Raw genomic sequence first — 19456 nt, forward strand, 5'->3', positions numbered from 1 at the left:
TTTCATTTCTTTCCTTTTCCCTTTCTTCCCCTCCTTCTCTTCCTTCCTTTCCCTCTTTCCTTCACTCTTCCTTTCTCTCCCCTTATGCCTTTTCCCTTTCCTTTCTTTCCTTCTTTTTCCTTTCTTCCCTTCCTTCCTTTCCTTTCTTTTCCCCCTTCCTTTCCCACATACCCATGTCACCTCCCATGTTTCTTTCCCAGTGACATCACAGACAGCCACTTTGCCTAGCCACAGCCTATCCACTTTCTTCCATTTCTTTTGCTCTGGGCCTGAAAAGAGTGGTTATTTTAATCCAAACCGTTCAATTGTTTTAAGTTGAAGAATTAAGGGTATTTGTGCCAAGCCTGAATCTGATACATCAAGCCACAGAGGAGTCTTTGGGGTATAAATAGACAAACATATATGCTTTGACTTTTATATAGATTGGAGTTTTAAAAAACAAAGATACTTCAGTAAAATTGAGTTACCATTACCTGTATTGCTTGCCCACCGTGCCCTGCCTCATGCACAGAGGAAGGCATTTTTAATGCTACAGACAATGCAGTCACTGTTACTCGTTTTTAGTCAAAAATTTTTTAGCTGCTTTTGTTTCCTCTTATGTTTATCAGTTTTATACTTATTTACGCAAGAAATAAATAAATTAACCGTCTGCCCAGCAACCCCACCTGAACCTGCCTCTCCTTTTTTCCTATTGGTGGGAAAAATCCCTCTGGATTTAGTACAGGAATACAGGTGAAACATCCATTATGTGAAATGTTTGATTTCAGATTTGAGGTATTCAGACATTGGGTATGTAGTTGTTGCTTTGGTATTTAGTTGTTTGGAGTATTTAGTTGGAGTATGTTGTTGTTTGGGGAATTTAGTTGTTTGGAGTATGTTGCTGTTTTGGTATTTAGTTGGTGTTTAGGGTATTTAGCAGTTTGGACATTGTTGTTGTTTGAGATATTTAGTTGTGGTTTTGGTATTTAGTAGTTCAATGTATTGTCGAAGGCTTTCATGGCCGGATTTAGTGGGTTGTTTGTAATTATTTTGGGCTGTATGGCCATGTTCTAGAAGCATTCTCTCCTAACATTTCGCCTGCATCTATGGCAGGCATCCTAAGAAGTTGTGAGGTCTATTTAGTAGTTGTTTGGAGTATTTAGTTGTTGGTTTGGTATTTCGTTGTTGTTTGGAATATGTTGTTGTTGGGGATATTTAGTTTTGGTATTTATTTGTATCGGGGTATGTTGTTGTTGCTTGGGGTATTTAGTTGTTTGGAATATGTTGCTGTTTGGGAAATTTCATAGTTTTGGTATATTTTGTGTTGTTTAGGGTATTTAGTTGTTGTTTGGGGTATTTAGCTGTTTGGAATATGTTGTTGTCTGGAATATTTAGTTCTTGTTTTGGTATTTAGTTGTTGTTTGGGTATTTGGCTGTTTGGAGTATTTGGCTGGAATATGTTGTTTGGGATATTTAGTAGTTTGGGTATTTATTTGTTGTCTGGAGTATTTAGTTGTTGCTTGGGGCATTTAGTTGTTGCTTGGGGTATTTAGTTGATTAGAGTATGTTGTTGTTTGGGAAATTTCATTGTTTTGGTATTTGTGTTTTGTTTAGGGTATTTAGTTGTTGTTTGGGGTATATAGCTGTTTGGAATATGTTGTTGTCTGGAATATTTAGTTGTTGTTTTGGTATTTGTTGTTTGGGGTATTTAGTTGTTGTTTTGGTATTTAGTTGTTTGGGGTATTTGGCTGCTTGGAATATATTGTTTTTTGGGATATTTAGTAATTTTGGTATTTATTTGTTGTCTGGGGTATTTAGTTGATTGGAGTATGTTGTTGTTCGGGGAATTTTTGTTGTTTTGGTATTTATGTGCTGTTTTGGGAATTTAGTTGTTGCTTGGGGCATTTAACTGTTTGGAATATGTTGTCTGGGGTATTTAGTTGTTTTTTGGGGTTGGAATAAGTTGTTGTCTTGAATATTTAGTTGTTGTTTTGGTATTTAGTTGTTGTTTGGGGTATTTATGTGTTATTTAGGGTATGGCTTTGGTTTTCATTTGTTGTTTGGAGTTTGTTGTTTGAGATATTTAGCTGTTTTTTGAGGGGGATACTTATTTGTTGTTTGGGGTATTTACTTATTTATTTACTTCATTTATATACCGCTTTTCTCAGCCCTTAAGCGACTCAAAGCGGTTAACAATAGCAAAATTCAGTCCTCATCATCATAAAACAGTTAAAAAACAGTTAAAACAGTAACATAATAAACAATTAAACATCAATATAACATCTCATTAGTGTCTCATAAGTAGAATCAAGATCCAATCTCATCATCCATTGTTCCGTATTCCTATATTCATTACACTGCCTATTCAAATGCCTGCTCGAACAACCAGGTCGTCACTTTTCTCCGGAATGCCAATAGGGAGGGGGCCGATCTAATATCTGTAGGAAGGGCATTCCACAACCGAGGGGGCACCACTGAGAAGGCCCTGTCTCTCGTCCCTGCTGGACGTGTATTTAGTTGTATTTGGGGGGGGGGGTACTTATTTGTTGTTTGGGGAATTTATTTGTATATACTCCCAACAGTGCACAAGTGAGCCAACATGATTTCTTCATTGCTTTTCACAATCTCCTCCCACTGTATAAGCAATGGTTTCAGAGGCTCAAATCCATCTTAAACAGCTGGAAATAATAATAACAATATTAATTCCACAAAAGAGAGACTGAACAAGTGTGTGCATTTTAATTCAATACAAAGCCAGAGAAATTATTATTAAAACAGATTTACGTAAACTACACAATTCAGTAAAACATAATAAACAACTAACACGAAAACCCAATTAACTAAATCAGAAGCAATCAATCAATAGCTTACAACAGTGGAAGGCAAAAGGGCAGAATTCAGGAATTTAGAAAACCTGATGGAGGAGAAGTATCCGAAGCAGAAGACTCTTCCTGTAGAAAGAAAAGAGGGATTTGGGGCTAAAGTGGGGAGGAGTTCGGCCAAAATGGAGAGACTGTCCACTCTTTGATACAAAAGGGATTATTACCTGCAACCGTTGCCTTCTTGTTTTGCTGATGGTCAGTCACCAGAATCATATAATACCTTTGTCGTTGATTCCTGCGACAGGAAACATAAGGTTTTTTTTTAACCTTTTTGAACCTCCCCAGAGTAGCCTCCTGTCTATTTCCTCTCTTGTCTCCCCCCATAAGCTCCCACGTAGCACTGGTGGCGATGCCACACTCTCTTTTGCTAGACGAGAGAGCAGATATTCCCACAAAAACAATCCAGCCTCTGCGTAAAACCCAGGGTGGGCTTGCCTATTGGGTCTATTTTGTAGAATCCTAGACTTGGAAGGGACCTGGTGGGACAACCAGTCCAACCCCATTTTGCCAAGAAGCAGGACAATCGCTATCGCAAGTGAGGCTGGTGGGGACAAGGAGCAGGGCCTTCTCGGTGGTGGCCCCCCAACTGTGGAACTCATTCCCGGGGGAAATCAGAGCATCAACATCCCTCCTTGCCTTCAGGAGGAAGGTAAAGACGTGGCTATGGGACCAGGCCTTTGGGCATCCTGACAATTAGATATGGAAACCAGATGGATAGGACTGACAAGGTATGGAAATTGGAACTTAAACTATGAGATTGTGAAAGGTTTGTATTGCTTTTATTGTTTTTACCTGGTTTTACTGGTTTTATGGTTGTTTTTGCCGATAATAATTCTGTTCTGTTAATTGCTGTTGTTGTTCTTTGCTGTATGTAATGCGGGTATCGAATTGTGCCTCGCTTGTGTAAGCCGCCCTGAGTCCCCCCCCCCCCCCCCCCCAGGATGAGAAGGGCGGAGTAGAAGCAACCGAAATAAATAAATAAATCGCATTCAAAGCACCCCCAAAAGATGGCCATCCAGCCTCCAAAGAAGGAGTCCCCACCATACTCCCTCCAGGGCAGAGAGAGGGAGAGAGTTCCACTGCTGAACAGTCAGGAAGTTCTTCCTCATGTTCAGGTGGAATCTCCTTTCCTGTAGTTGGAAGCCATGGATCCATTGTGTCCTAGTCCCCAGGGAAGCAGAAAGGAAGCTTGCTCCCTCCTCCCTAGGACTTCCCCTCTCCTCTGGATACATAGCCCTCCTCATGTCATAGAATCATAGAGTTGGAAGAGACTCATGGGCCATCCAGTCCAACCCCATTCTGCCAAGAAGCAGGAATATTGCATTCAAAGCATCCCTGACAGATGGCCATCCAGCCTCTGTTTAAAAGCCTCCAAAGAAGGAGCCTCCACCATACTCCAGGGCAGAGAGTTCCACTGCTGAACAGCTCTCACAGTCACACTCCTCTCAGCCTTCTCTTCTGAAGGCTAAACATGCCTAACCCTTTAAGCCGCTCCTCATAGGGCTTGTTCTCCAGACCCTTGATCTTTTGAGTCGCCCTCTTCCTCTGGACACATTCCAGCTTAGAGTCAATACCTCCCTTCAGTTGTGCCCAGAACTGGACACAGTGTGATTCCAGGTCAAGTGGTCTCACCAAGGCAGAATAGAGCATGGATAGCATGACTTCCCTGGGTGTAGGCACTACTCTCCTATTGATGCAGACCAAACTCCCTTTGGCTTTTTGAGCTGCCGCATCACATTGTTGGCTTGTGTCCACCTTCCAGTCTACGAGGACTCCCAAGATCTTTTCCACCCGTCCTGCTCTCAAGCCAGGCATCATCCCCTATTCTGTATTTCTGCATTTACTTTTTTCTGCCTATGTGGAGTCTCTTGCATTTGTCCCCACTGAACTTCATGTCATTAGTTCTGGCCCATAGAATCATAGAATAGAATCATAGAATCAAAGAGTTGGAAGAGACCTCCTGGGCCATCCAGTCCAACCCCATTCTGCCAAGAAGCAGGAATATTGCATTCAAAGCACCCCTGACAGATGGCCATCCAGCCTCTGCTTAAAAGCTTCCAAAGAAGGAGCCTCCACCACACTCCGGGGCAGAGAGTTCCACTGCTGAACAGCTCTCACAGTCAGGAAGTTCTTCCTCATGTTCAGATGGAATCTCCTCTCTTGTAGTTTGAAGCCATTGTTCCATTGCGTCCTAGTCTCCAAGGAAGCAGACAACAAGCTTGGTCCCTCCTCCCTGTGGCTTCCTCTCACATATTGATACATGGCTATCATATCTCCTCTCAGCCTTCTCTTCTTCAGGCTAAACATGCCCTGCTCGTTAAGCCGCTCCTCATAGGGCTTGTTCTCCAGACCGTTGATCATTTTAGTCGCCCTCTTCTGGACACATTCCAGCTTGTCAATATCTCTCTTGAACTGTGGTGCCCAGAATTGGACACAATATTCCAGATGTGGTCTAACCAAAGCAGAATAGAGCATGGGTAGCATGACTTCCCTAGATCTAGACACTAGGCTCCTATTGATGCAGGCCAAAATCCCATTGGTGTTTTTTGCCACCACATCACATTCCTGGCTCATGTTTAACTTGTTGTCCACGAGGACTCCAAGATCTTTTTCACACGTACTGCTCTCGAGCCAGGCATTGTCCCCCATTCTGTATCTTTGCATTTCGTTTTTCCTGCCAAAGTGGAGTATCTTGCATTTGTCCCTGTTGAACTTCATTTTGTTAGTTTTGGCCCATCTCTCTAATCTGTCAAGATCGTTTTGAATCCTGCTCCTGTCTTCTGGAGTATTGGCTCTCCCTCTCCATTTGGTCCTGTCTACAAACTTGGTGATCTTGCCTTGTAATCCTTCATCTCAGTCATTAATAAAGATCCTGAGCAGGACCGGGCCCAGGAGGGAACCCTGCCAATGGCACGCCACTCGTCACTCCTTTCCAGAATGAAAAGAGGCAAAGTGAGGTATAAATAATAATAGTTAATAACTAGCTGTCCCCTGCCACGCATTGCTGTGGCTCAGTCTGTGTATATGTGTTTTGTGTGTGTATACGTGTGTGTATAAGGCATGTGCAATCCATAGTTCTAAATGGTTCTAAAGTATTGTCGAAGGCTTTCATGGCTGGAATCATTCAGTTCCGGCACAGAATGTCTCCACTACACTACAGCAAATGTCTCATCCTCGGCTACTGCACCTGGCCGTGCAAGAGCTGAGGATGAAACCTCCTTCTTGGCATATAGAATGGGGGACGATGCCTGGCTCGAGAGCAGTACGTGTGAAAAAGATCTTGGAGTCCTCGTGGACAACAAGTTAAACATGAGCCAGGAATGTGATGTGGCGGCAAAAAAAGCCAATGGGATTTTGGCCTGCATCAAGAGGAGCCTAGTGTCTAGATCTAGGGAAGTCATGCTCCCCATACTCTATTCTGCTTTGGTTAGACCACACCTGGAATATTGTGTCCAATTTTGGGCACCACAATTCAAGAGAGATGTTGACAAGCTGGAATGTGTCCAGAGGAGGGCGACTAAAATGATCAAGGGTCTGGAGAACAAGCCCTATGAGGAGCGGCTTAAGGAGCTGGCCATGTTTAGCCTGAGGAAGAGAAGGCTGAGAGGAGATATGATAGCCATGTATAAATATGTGAGAGGAAGCCACAGGGAGGAGAGAGCAAGCTTGTTTTCTGCTTCCTTGGAGACTAGGACGCAATGGAGCAATGGCTTCAAACTACAAGAGAGGAGATTCCACCTGAACATGAGGAAGAACTTCCTGACTGTGAGAGCCGTTCAGCAGTGGAACTCTCTGCCCCGGAGTGTGGTGGAGGCTCCTTCTTTGGAAGCTTTTGAACAGAGGCTGGATGGCCATCTGTCAGGGGTGATTTGAATGCAATATTCCTGCTTCTTGGCAGAATGGGGTTGGACTGGATGGCCCAGGAGGTCTCTTCCAACTCTTTGATTCTATGATTCTATGTGGCACCATACTTCTCTGTATGTAACCACGTGTCATCAAAAATGGCTATGGTGTCAATGCCATTGACACGTATGGTGTCAATACGTGTCATATGTATTGCCAAAGCCATTCATGGCCAGAATGACTGGGTTGTTGTAGGTTTATGCAGGCTATATGGCCATGTTCTAGAGGCATTCTCTCCTGACATTTCGACTGCATCTTTTGCAAGCATCCTCAGTGTGTCATCATGGACCTATATGTTGCCAAGTTCTGCACAGTGATTAAAATCCGGCAGTCAATGACGAATAGCACCAGCTAGTACGAGTTAAGATTTCATACTAGCAGGAAATTGGGATTATAGTCTTTTAATTAGAGTCTTTTAATGAATAGTAATACCAAAAAAGGGAAATGCGAAAGACTGCTCCAACTTCCATACAGTGGCCCTTATTTCTCATGCCAGTAAGGTAATGCTCAAGATCCTTCAAGGAAGACTCCAGCAATACATGGAGCGAGAGATGCCAGATGTTCAAGCTGGGTTCAGAAAAGGCAGAGGAACGAGAGACCAGATTGCCAATATCCGCTGGAGAATGGAGAAAGGCAGGGAGTTTCAGAAAAACATCTACTTCTGCTTCATTGACTATTCTAAAGCCTTTGACTGTGTGGATCATAATAAATTGTGGCAAGTTCTTGGTGGGATGGGCATCCCAAGCCCCCTTCCCTCTCTCCTGAGGAATCTGTACAAGGACCAAGTCGCAACAGTCAGAACTGACCACGGAACAACAGACTGGTTCAAGATTGGGAAAGGCGTACGGCAAGGCTGCATCCTCTCACCCAACCTCTTTAACTTGTATGCAGAACACATCATGTGAGGATGTGCGGGGCTTGATGAATGCAAGGCTGGGGTGAAAATTGCTGGAAGAAACATTCACAACCTCAGATATGCAGATGACACCACTCTGATGGCCGAAAGCGAGGAGGAGCTGAGGAGCCTCCTAATCAAGGTGAAAGAAGAAAGCGCAAAAGCCGGGTTGCAGCTAAACGTCAAAAAAACCAAGATTATGGCAAAGAGAATGATTGACAACTGGGAAATAGAGGAAGAAAATGTGGAGGCCGTGACAGACTTTGTATTTCTAGGTGCAAAGATGACTGCAGATGCAGACTGTGGCCAGGAAATCAGAAGACGCTTCCTTCTTGGGAGGAGAGCAATGTCGAATCTCGATAAAATAGTAAAGAGTAGAGACATCAGACTGGCAACAAAGATCCATTGCCTAATCAAAGCCATGGTCTTCCCTGTAGTAACATACGGATGTGAGAGCTGGACCTTAGGGAAGGCTGAGCGAAGGAAGATCGATGCTTTTGAGCTGTGGTGCTGGAGGAAAGTGCTGAGAGTGCCTTGGACTGCGAGAAGATCCAACCAGTCCATCCTCCAGGAAATAAAGCCCGACTGCTCACTGGAGGGAAAGATACTAGAGACAAAGTTGAAGTCCTTTGGCCACATCATGAGGAGACAGGAAAGCCTAGAGAAGACAATGATGCTGGGGAAAGTGGAAGGCAAAAGGAAGAGGGGCCGACCAAGGGCAAGATGGATGGGTGGCATCCTTGAAGTGACTGGACTGACCTTGAGGGAGCTGGGGGTGGTAACGGCTGACAGGGAGCTCTGGCGTGGGCTGGTCCATGAGGTCACGAAGAGTCGGAGACGACTGAACAAATGAACAATAACAATGAATAGTAATGGATGTTGCTCCCTCCTCTGTCTGACTGGGCTTCCCTTCCGTGTGCTACATGAGCACCCCAATCGCCTCCCTTCAGACTCCCTCCCTTCTAAATCCATTAATTTTGATATACTCTTGTCATGATGTTCTGGAAATGATGCACTTGTTTCATTTATTATTTATTTACTTACAGTCAGTATTTATACACCGCCTTTGTCACCCCTGGGGGGACTCAAATAAATAACGGCAAGATTCAGTGCCTTACATTGGGCACCGATATAAACAATTACAATACAAACAATTACAATAGTAAAACCCCAATTAAAGATAAATCACAATTAAAACAATACATCAACAAGCATTAAAACAATAAAACAGTCTCGTCAGTCTAATCGCCGTTCCAGTCAATGTCCCTCTTAAATGCTAAATAATACATCTACTGCCCGAAGACCTGGTCCCAGAACCATGATTTTAATTTTTTTTCTAAAAGCCAGGAGGGAGGGAGTGGATCTTACCTCATTTGGGAGTGTGTTCCATATGCCGGGGGCCACAGCCGAAAAGGCCCTGTCTCTCGTCCCCGCCAGGCACATTTGCGCTGTTGATGGGAATGAGAGCAGGGCCTCCCCGGATGATCTTAGATTACAAGATTTTATTTATTTATTTTTATTTGCTTTATTTCTATACCGCATATTTCAGCCCAGACAGGCGACTCAATGCGGTTTACATGGTACAAATTATCAACAGTGTCAGTGCAATTAAAACGCAACAAGTGCGACAAACAGGATCAACAACATCAATCCACAACAGTTAACAAAACAGAACAAGACAGTCAACACACACAACATAACGCCTCAGTGAAATCAGATCCGTTCTCATAATCCTTGTGCCATTCCTATGTTCCATTTACCATCTTCCTTGATTGGTTGCACTGTTCAACCAAACGCTTGTTCATAAAGCCAGGTCTTAACCATTCTCCGAAACGTCAGCAGCGAAGGTGCCTGTCTGATGTCTGCTGGTAAGGCATTCCATAGCCGAGGGGCCACCACTGAGAAGGCCCTGTCTCTCGTCCCCGCCAAGTGCGCCTGTGACGCAGGCGGGACCGAGAGCAGGGCCTCCCCAGACGATCTTAATGTTCTAGTCGGTTCATAGGTGGAGATGCATTCGGAGAGGTAAGTGGGGCCAGAACCGTTTAGGGCTTTATAGGCTAAAGCCAGCACCTTGAATTGTGCCCGGTAGCGGATTGGCAGCCAGTGGAGCTGGCTCAGCAGAGGAGTGGTATGCACCCTGAGTGCCGCTCCCGTTAGCAACCTGGCTGCCGAGCGCTGGACCATCTGAAGCTTCCGGGCAGTCTTCAAGGGCAACCCCACATAGAGCGCGTTGCAGTAATCAATCCGGGATGTAACCAGAGTGTGGACTACTGTGGCCAAGTCAGACTTCCCAAGGTACGGGCGCAACTGGCGCACAAGTTTTAATTGTGCAAATGCTCCCCTGAACACCGCCGAAACTTGGGGCTCCAAGCTTAGCAAAGAGTCCAGGATCACACCCAAGCTGCGAACCTGCGTCTTCAGGGGGAATGTGACCCCATCTAACACAGGCTGTAACCCTATACGCTGTTCGGCCTTTCGACTGAACAGGAGTGCCTCTGTCTTATCTGGATTCAGTTTCAATTTGTTCGCCCTCATCCAGTCCGATACAGCGGCCAAGCAGCGGTTCAGGACCTGAACAGCCTCCTTAGTAGTAGGTGGAAAGGAGTGACAGAGTTGGACGTCATCTGCGTACAGATAACACCGTACCCCGAAACTCCGGATTTTAGTGTTTAAAAGTATTGAAGTTTTAGAGTTTAAAATCTCTCGACCCTTAGACCTGATGTCTTTGGGTAGGACTGTGTCCCTCTTCTCATGAGCTGGTCATTGTCCATAATAAAGTGAACCTGAACTTGAAGCCGGGTCAGGGTGAGCTCCTGACCTTCAGCCCAGCTCCCCACCCACCTACTGGATCGAAAACAGCAATGTGAGTAGATGAATAGGAACCGCATTTAAAGTGGGGAGGTTTTTTAGGCATGGCGTTTTGATCAGGAAAAGGAGGAAGGAGATGGAGCGACAGCACCCCCCTGTGGCCGGGACCAAGCATAACCTCCAAAGATGCCAAAAGATGGAAAAAAGTGCCTCCAAATGGATAGAGCTGGATGGAGCATTATATTTCGAGTGCCATTTGGAGTAGGATTGAGACCAAATTGAGCAAAGGGTGAAGGAGGAGTGTCTGGTCTGTAGAAGGACTTTTTTCTGTAGTTTGAGGGAGTTTTAAATTTGAGTGAAGTTTTGAAGGGATGGATGGCACATTTTCCTGGTTGAGTGTATTAACCATTCGCTCAATGCATGGGCCCTTTTCTAGTAAAGGGATTTGATGGTTCTTACCGCTTCCAGAGCTACCTGGGCCTCAGACGGCTTCCTTTCTGCAAAGGAGAGAAACGGGAGATAATCAATTACAGAAAGAGGTGGAAAGAGACGGGTCTCTATCTCTCTCCTCATAACATCCTAACATTTATTTACTATTTATTTATTTGCAGTAATTATATTCCGCCCTTCTCACCCCGCAGGGGACTCAGGGCAGATTACAATGTACATATACATGGCAAACATTCAATACCATAGGCATACAACATATATAGACAGACACTCAGAGGCTATTTAACATTCCCATTTTCTGGCCACCAGGGGAGCTGTTGCTTCACCGTCCACTTGTGACACTGATGAAGTACTTCCTCATTCTTTGCATGCTTGCTGGAGATTTTTATACTGTCATAAATTAGCCTCCCTGCATAAGCGGTACCTCAATTTCCTACTTGACAGATGCAACTGTCTTTCAGGCTGCAAAGGTCGACAGCAAGCTACACAAATTGGTCGGAAGCTCACTCCGACTTGGGCTAGCTTCAAACTCATGACCTTTTTGGTCAGTAGTGATCTTAATGCAGCTGACTCCCAGACCGGTGCTATTATTTATTTCACACCTGGAAACCGGGACACACCTATACAGGGCTCAGGTAACATTGGAGTGTGGACCAGAAGGCAAGAAGGATCAGCGGACTGCTCTGAGGAAAGTTTCCTGAATGCAGGCTAGTTTGGCTCATTGAACTCAGGGAAAGGGAGGGGAAGGTAGAAACTAGGACATGTTATAAGCAGTGGAGAAAGTGGGGCAGCAGAGGATTGAGCGAATCTGTAAAATCAAATTTTGGGGATTTGCCTTTTGCCTATATACACAATTGGATTTTTACTCTATTATTTGATTAAGGTACTTCTGGCCCTTTCTTACATGTGTTTACATGTGTTTAATACCACATCTGGTTTCCTGGTGAGTGCTTTTGTTGTCAAGCAATTTAGAATGGCTGTGGATTAGGCCCAAGCCATTGTGGGTAGCCTGGTGAGAAAAGAGAAGCCAATATTCCAGAATAAATCTCACCAAGTTGAAGAGAAAACCACTGAGATGTTTATTTCATTCCAGCTGAAAAGGGTGACGATTGCAGTAATTCTGCCAGACAAACCGATATGTCTGCTAGGCAGGGAAATACAGAATATGTAGATTTCAGATCCAAAAGTTTCCATGCCCATCTCCCTGAGCCAGCTTTGTTGTGATTGGCTGTGATGTCAGCAAGCCAGCAGGAGAGCCAACGGTGGCCTGAGCCCTGCTTTGGCCTCTCAGCCAATGGGGTGGAAGGGAGGCAGGTAACAGGAAAACAATGAAGAAATGTCCAGTTGAATGGTTTAAATGACTAATGTTTGCAAAATGGCTCAGGGATTGCATAAGCCCTCGAGCTGGCCAGGATTTATTGTTTAAGTTCCTTGGAATCCTCATCTGTAGTCTGGCCCAAATGGCCAGGTCCCTTGTTTTATCTTCCGGAGATACGGGATTCGTTGATGAACTTTGGAACTGGTTTCGGCCAGCAGGCCTGACACAATGGAAGAAGCTGTAGTGAAGTCCTAATTCCTTGCAGACAGGAAAACACCTTTTGTGTTGGTGGATCAAGATGCCCAGAGGTCTTATCTCCAGATGGACTAGCCTTGTGCCCTCCAAGATCATAGAATCATAGAATCATAGAATCAAAGAGTTGGAAGAGACCTCCTGGGCCATCCAGTCCAACCCCCTGCCAAGAAGCAGGAATATTGCATTCAAAGCACCCCTGACAGATGGCCATCCAGCCTCTGTTTAAAAGCTTCCAAAGGAGCCTCCACCACACTCCGGAGCAGAGAGTTCCACTGCTGAATGGCTCTCACAGTCAGGAAGTTCTTCCTAATGTTCAGATGGAATCTCCTCTCTTGTAGTTTGAAGCCATTGAGATCTGGTTAATAAGAACCATTTGTTTTATTGTCCATGCAAATGGGTGTGGTGAAACCTTTTGTTAGGGGATTAGTAGCTCAGGAAGCATGAGGGGACTTCCTGAGCTAGGTGAGTTGCTGGATTTTGAAGATAGTGGCTTTTCCTTCATATTTCATAAATATAGACATACACACATATAATGGGAAAAGGGAACATACAAGGAAATCCTAAGGGATAAACCAAGCAAGGTTAAGGGAGCCCTATCAGCCCTCCCAGAGGACTCACCTATGTCTGCTTCGACATCTGACGTTACATCTGCAAAGACAAAAACAGAGGATTGGACCCAAAGTCACCTTCACCATAGACATCTTCCAGTCCTTGTGATAAAGGAAAAGAGGGAAATCCCCCAACTGATGGGAAAGGGACAGATTTTGTTTCCTCTTCTTCCCAGTTTCTGGAAATGACTTGCATCCTTTCAGGTTGTTTCCAACTTATATCAGTCCTGTTGCACAGAAGCCGATTTTGGCCAGTTCCCATGTAAAAGATACACAGGCAAGAGGGAAAGGGAACAGAAAAACTTTACTCTTACAAGCCCTATGAGGAGCGGCTTAAGGAGCTGGGCATGTTTAGCCTGAAGAAGAGAAGGCTGAGAGAAGACATGATAGCCATGTATAAATATGTGAGAGGAAGTCATAGGGAGGAGGCATGTTTTCTGCTTCCCTGGAGACTAGGACACGGAGCAATGGCTTCAAACTACAGGAAAGGAGATTCCACCTGAACATTAGGAAGAACTTCCTGACTGTGAGAGCCATTCAGCAGTGGAATTCTCTGCCCCGGAGTGTGGTGGAGGCTCCTTCTTTGGAAGCTTTGAAACAGAGGCTGGATGGCCATCTGTCAGGGGTGCTTTGAATGCAATATTCCTACTTCTTGGCAGAATGGGGTTGGACTGGGTGGCCCATGAGGTCTCTTCCAACTCTTTGATTCTATGATCAGCAGAGGCATAAACTTGCAGTTGCATTCAAAATCAAATAATAATAATAATAATAATACTATTTTATTTATACCCCGCCACCATCTCCCCAAGGGGACTCAGGGCAGCCTACATGAGGCCAAGCCCAACAACACATCAGTAAAACAACAAGCAGTAAGCAAATAAAACAAAACAATTAATATAACTCACATATAGGCAATAACACACAAAAATGTAAAACCTATGGCCGGGCCAGATGTAATAGATTAAAATTTCAAAATAAATACTCGGTGTGAACAGAGATAGGATGTCTCTAAGCAGGAGGGTTTTAAAGGATAGTGTAGGGAGAGCAACCCAACGGGTAGTTAAAGTGCTTCTGAGGACATTCTGCAGGGAATTAATTGGTCAGAGCAGGGCATTGTCTCCTTTATTCAGGGAAGGCACACTGGAACAGCCACGTTTTCAGGCTCCTCCTAAAGACTGCCAAGGGGGGGCTTGTCTGATATCCTTGGGGAGTGAGTTCCAGAGTAGGGGGCTGTGAAGATCCCTTACCTTACCAGCCTGGGTGGCAGGGCCTAGGAGAGGCAGGCCAGTTAGTTACAGCTTAGAAGGCCTGGCAGAGGGCAGCAGGAGCCATTTTAGTTTAGGGAAAGCTCCATTTCAGAGAGGGGGAGTGGCCTAGGCCTGAGCCAGCCTTAGAGCAGCCAGGATTGGTTTATTAAAGGGGGGCGGAGTTAGACTGTTTGGAGGGAAAGAAAGAAGCTTTTTCAGGGAGTCAGTCTGTTGATGTTAGAGTTAGAGCAGGATTACAGAAGTTTTTAGGAGTTCGTGTTAGGAATAGGCAGTTTGCCTGAAGTTTGCCAGCGAAGTAAGCTGTGGCAAACTGGGTACAGCTATTTAGGGAAGAAATAGCTGGGTTTTATATTTGTAACCAAGAAAGAACCATTCTCATGAAACCGTTACGCTTTCAAGAACCAAAACATTTTATCTGTAACAGCCAAGCTTATTAAACAGCATTCACTTCATTCTGTACTTAATCAATAAACTTTACTTGATTATTTTTAAAACCTAAAAAAGCCTGAGTCAAGTGTACATTTGTGGATTTAGTCCATTTTCCTTTTAAATCAACCTCACCTGTTTTCCTTTAAATAAGAAAATAAGAAGACACAGTACTTGGTGGTCTAAAAAGCCTTTTAACAGTTTAACCAGCTAGGGCAGGGGTCAGGAACCTTCGGCTCTCCAGGTGTGGTGGACTTCAACTCCCACAATTCCTTGAGGCTCGGCATTCGCCCCAAAGGCTTACCTTGGCCCAACGAGGTTTGTTTGGCTCTTTTTCATGGAGGACGGGCAGCAAAGGAGGAGAGACGAGCATAACGTAGAGCCAAACAAACCTCGTTGGGCCAAGGTAAGCCTTTGGGGCGAATGCCGAGCCTCAAGGAATTGTGGGAGTTGAAGTCCACCACAGCTGGAGAGCCGAAGGTTCCCCATGCCTGAGCTAGGGTGTTCCTGTACAATTCAGTTTATGGTGGCAGCGGAAGTTAATTAGTGAGACAATCTCCTCAAACGTTCTATTGGTGCCAAAGTGGTGTAAATTCTTTATATTGAAGATAGACAGTGGTGGGATCTGGTTTGCCCCCCTGTCCAGTTATATTAGTGGTGCCATTATATACGAGCCTTTATAATTTGGTGGCAGTGGTGGGATTGTTTGACCCCCTGCCCAGACAGCCATAAAGGAGACGTTATAGGGGCCACCACAGAGAAGGCCCTCTCCCTCGTGCCCACCAATTGCCTCTGCGATGGAGGTGGGAGTGAGAACAGGGCCTCTCCTGAAGATCAAAGAGATCGCGTGGGTTCGTACACAGAAATGCGGTCACGCAGGTAGGCGGGTCCCAAACCGTTCAGGGCTTTGTAGATAAGAACCTACACATTTATTTATTTATGTATTTATTTATTTATTAGACTTGTATACCGCCACTCCCAATTTGGCTCGGAGCGGTTTACAGCAGTAGATTAAAACAATACAACCAACTTTAAAATACAATAAAAACGAGAACACACATAGTCCCAAGTTATTCACCCATCGAAAGCTTGTCGGAAGCTTTGAATTGGGACCGGAAAATGAACGGCAGCCAGTGGAGCTTCTTAAACAGGGGGGTAGACCTCTCCCTGTAAGTCCCCCCAGTTAATAATCTGGTTACAACAAACTTCCATAATCCTTGTAAGTAACACAGAATAAGGCTTCTTCATCTTCATTCAAATGTGAGAGCAAAACATAAACCTTGAGTAAATAGCTATTCCACCATAGCAAAGAGCATCGTTGTGAGAGCATAGCAGCATTACAGCATATTGCTTCTCAGAGTAGCGTATTGCTTCTCCTCCTCAGAGTATTGCTTCTCCAAACTGTATTCTAAAATCCATACAGTTATACCCCATTGGGTGTGGCCCAAACATACTGGCTGACCTACATTACCAGCTGTACATAATAACTAACATCATAAGGTTTTTCTTTAACACACACTTGATCCTGTGTATTGCTTCTCCAAACTGTATTCTAAAATCCATACAGTTATACCCCACCAAGTGTGGCCCAAACATACTGGCTGACCTACAATACCAGCTGCACATAATAACTAACATCATAAGGTTTTTCTTTAACACACACTTGATCCTGTGTATTGCTTCTTCAAACTGTATTCTAAAATCCATACAGTTATACCCCACCAGGTGTGTTCCAAACATGCTGGCTGACCTACATTACCAGCTGCACATAATAACTAACATCATAAGGTTTTTCTTTAACACACACTTGAGCCTGTGTATTGCTTCTCCAAACTGTATTCTAAAATCCATACAGTTATACCCCACCAGGTGTGTTCCAAACATGCTGGCTGACCTACATTACCAGCTGCACATAATAATTAACATCATAAGGTTTTTCTTTAACACACACTTGATCCTGTGTATTGCTTCTACAAACTGTATTCTAAAATCCATACAGTTATACCCCATTGGGTGTGTTCCAAACATGCTGGCTGACCTACATTACCAGCTGTACATAATAATTAACATTGCACGGTTTTTCTTTAACACACACACACTTGATCCTGCTAACAAACCCTAAGGTCAATCCATCACAGAATCATCAGGGCAAGATGTGTTCTGAGTGGATTTCCCTTTGCCCTCTTCTGAGGCTGAGATAGTGCCACCTCCCAAAGGTCCCCCAGTGAGTTTCAATGCCGAAGTGAAGATTTGAATCCAGGACACCCCTTTCCTTTCATTCAGTCCTAAAGGAAGATGTCTCACCTGCTTCTTCGATGTCCTGCATGACTTCTGCAAAGACAAAAACAGAGAGTTGGGTCCCAAAGTCAACTGGCACTCACTGAAGTCTTCCAACCCACCCCAAAAGTTTCCACATCTAGTGAAGGCATCTGGCTCTTTGTGATAAAGGAAGGGAGGGAATGCCCAGACCAGATTTTGTTTCCCCTTCTTTCCAGTTTCTGGAAATGACTTGGGTCCTTTCAGGTTGTTTCCAACTTATGCCAATCCTAAGGTCCATTACAGAATCCTCTTGGCAAGATAGGCTCAGATCACACTCTCTCAGCCTTTGCCCTCTTCTGAGGCTGAGAGAGTGTGATCTGCATAAGATCCTCCAGCCACCCTTCTTTTTCACTCAGGGCACTTCCAGGTGAGGCAAAAAATTGCGGGACCTGAGAGCAATTCCAAACATAGAGTTGTCAGTCCCGGTCAATGCTCCTCTGACATCTTGACACCATTCGTAGCAATTTTAGAAATCCACAAGATGGTTGGGGGACATACGGTGGAAATTTACTTTTAATCTAATTGACGCTCCAAATGCATTGGACCTCATAAGTGCTAGTGCGGTTATCTGAATGTGCACAGCATCAGATTTCTTATTTATCTCTCCTCCCCTCCTGTAAATTCCAAGCTCTGTTTAATTCCATAAACATCAGAACAAAGGAATTCTCATTGTCATTGCAGAGAGTTATTGCAATTGCTTTCCAATTGTGCTTCCATTTAGCCACCTGGGTGTCCATGGCTGTATCTTTACAGCCCTGATCTGCTGTTTTCATGCTGGAACAGTCCACACCAACGTATAGAAATGAAGTCATTTGACTGCAGAAGTATATAGTTATGTGAATATGCACATTTTTGGGACAAAATCAGATTTTATCGCACTTTTTTAACATGTGTTTTTCAGCTGTTAATGTGAATCAACGCATGTTTTCACTGAATGTCATTTAGCCACCCCACTCCTCTTAATCTCGGTTTCTTCCACATTTTAGGGCCTGTGTAGAAAGGCCTTAAGTTTCAGAAGATGGCGCCTCACCTGCTTCTTCTTCAACTTTCTGCGTCACTTCTGCAAAGATGAAAACAGAGAGTTGATTCCGAAAGTCACTTGTATCCCTTGAAGTATTACAGACTGCCCAAAAAGTTTCTAAATCTAGTGAAGGAAGCTGACTCTTTGTGATAAATAGGGGGGGACATCCAGGCTGATGGCTTTACTCCCCTTCTCCCATTTTTTTGGATATGATTTGTGTCCTTTCCAATTCTTTCTAACTTATGGTAACTTATAGTAACCCTAAGGCAGTGGTTCTCAACCTTCCTAATGCCATGACCCCTTAATACAGTCCCTCATGTTGTGGTGACCCCCAACCATAACATTGTTTTCGTTGCTACTTCATAACAATCATTTTCCTACTGTTATAAATCATAATGTAAATATCAGCTATGCAAGATGTATTTTCATTCACTGGACCAAACTGGGCACAAATACCCAATGCACCCACATGTAAATGCTAGTGGGGTTGGGGGAGGACTGATTTTGTCATTTGGGAGTTGTAGTTGCTGGGATTTATAGTTCACCTATAATCAAAGAGCATTCTGAACTCCACCAGCGATGGATTTGAACCTAATTTGCCACACAGAACTCCCATGACCAACGAAAAACACTGGAAGGGTTTGGTGGGCATTGACCTTGAGTTTGGGAGTTGTAGTTCACATATTTCCGGAGAGCACTGTGGACTCATGCAGTGTTGGATCTGGACCAAACTTGGCAAAATACTCAATGTGTGCAAATGTGAACACTGGTGGAGTCTGGGGAAAATAGACCTTGACTTTTGGGAGTTGTAGTTGCTGGGATTTATAGTTCACTACAATCAAAGAACATTCTGAACTCCAAACGATAGAATTGGCTCAAACTTCCCACATGGAATCCCCATGACCATCAGAAAATACTGTGTTTTCTGATGGTCTTTGGCAACCCCTCTGACACCCCTTCACGACCCCCTCAGGGGTCCTGAACCCCAGGTTGAGAAACACTGCCCTAAGGTCACTCTATCACAGAATCCTCTAGGCAAGATCTGTTCAGGGTAAATTGGTGCTTGTCCTCTTCTGAGGCTGAGAGAGTATGACCTGCCCAAAGACCCCAATAGGTTTCCATGGCAAAGTGAACATGGAAATCCAGGTCCCTCTTCCTTTTCCCTCAGTTCCAAAGGAAGGTGCCTCACCTGCTTCTTCTTCAATGTTCTGCGTCACTTCTGCAAAAACAAAAACAGAGAGTTGGATCTCAACGTCACCTGTAACCACGGAAGTCTTCCAGCCCATCCTAGAAGTTTCCAAATCCAGGGAAGGAACCTGGCTCT

General features: G+C 44.4%; 1 protein-coding gene across 1 annotated transcript in view; it reads right to left on the reverse strand.

Annotated features, from left to right (window-relative positions):
- Nucleotides 1–19178: 19178 nt before the first annotated feature.
- LOC132766387 (class I histocompatibility antigen, F10 alpha chain-like) overlaps nucleotides 19179–19456 on the reverse strand; it is a 44605-nt gene continuing 44327 nt past the window's right edge. The window contains exon 10 of the mRNA XM_067463247.1: nucleotides 19179–19351. Coding sequence (XP_067319348.1) covers nucleotides 19179–19351 — 173 coding nt within the window. The remainder of the gene's footprint in view (nucleotides 19352–19456) is intronic.

The sequence above is a fragment of the Anolis sagrei genome, chromosome 2 (genome assembly GCF_037176765.1).
Source record: "Anolis sagrei isolate rAnoSag1 chromosome 2, rAnoSag1.mat, whole genome shotgun sequence".
In the NCBI taxonomy this organism is placed as follows: Eukaryota; Metazoa; Chordata; class Lepidosauria; order Squamata; family Dactyloidae; genus Anolis; species Anolis sagrei.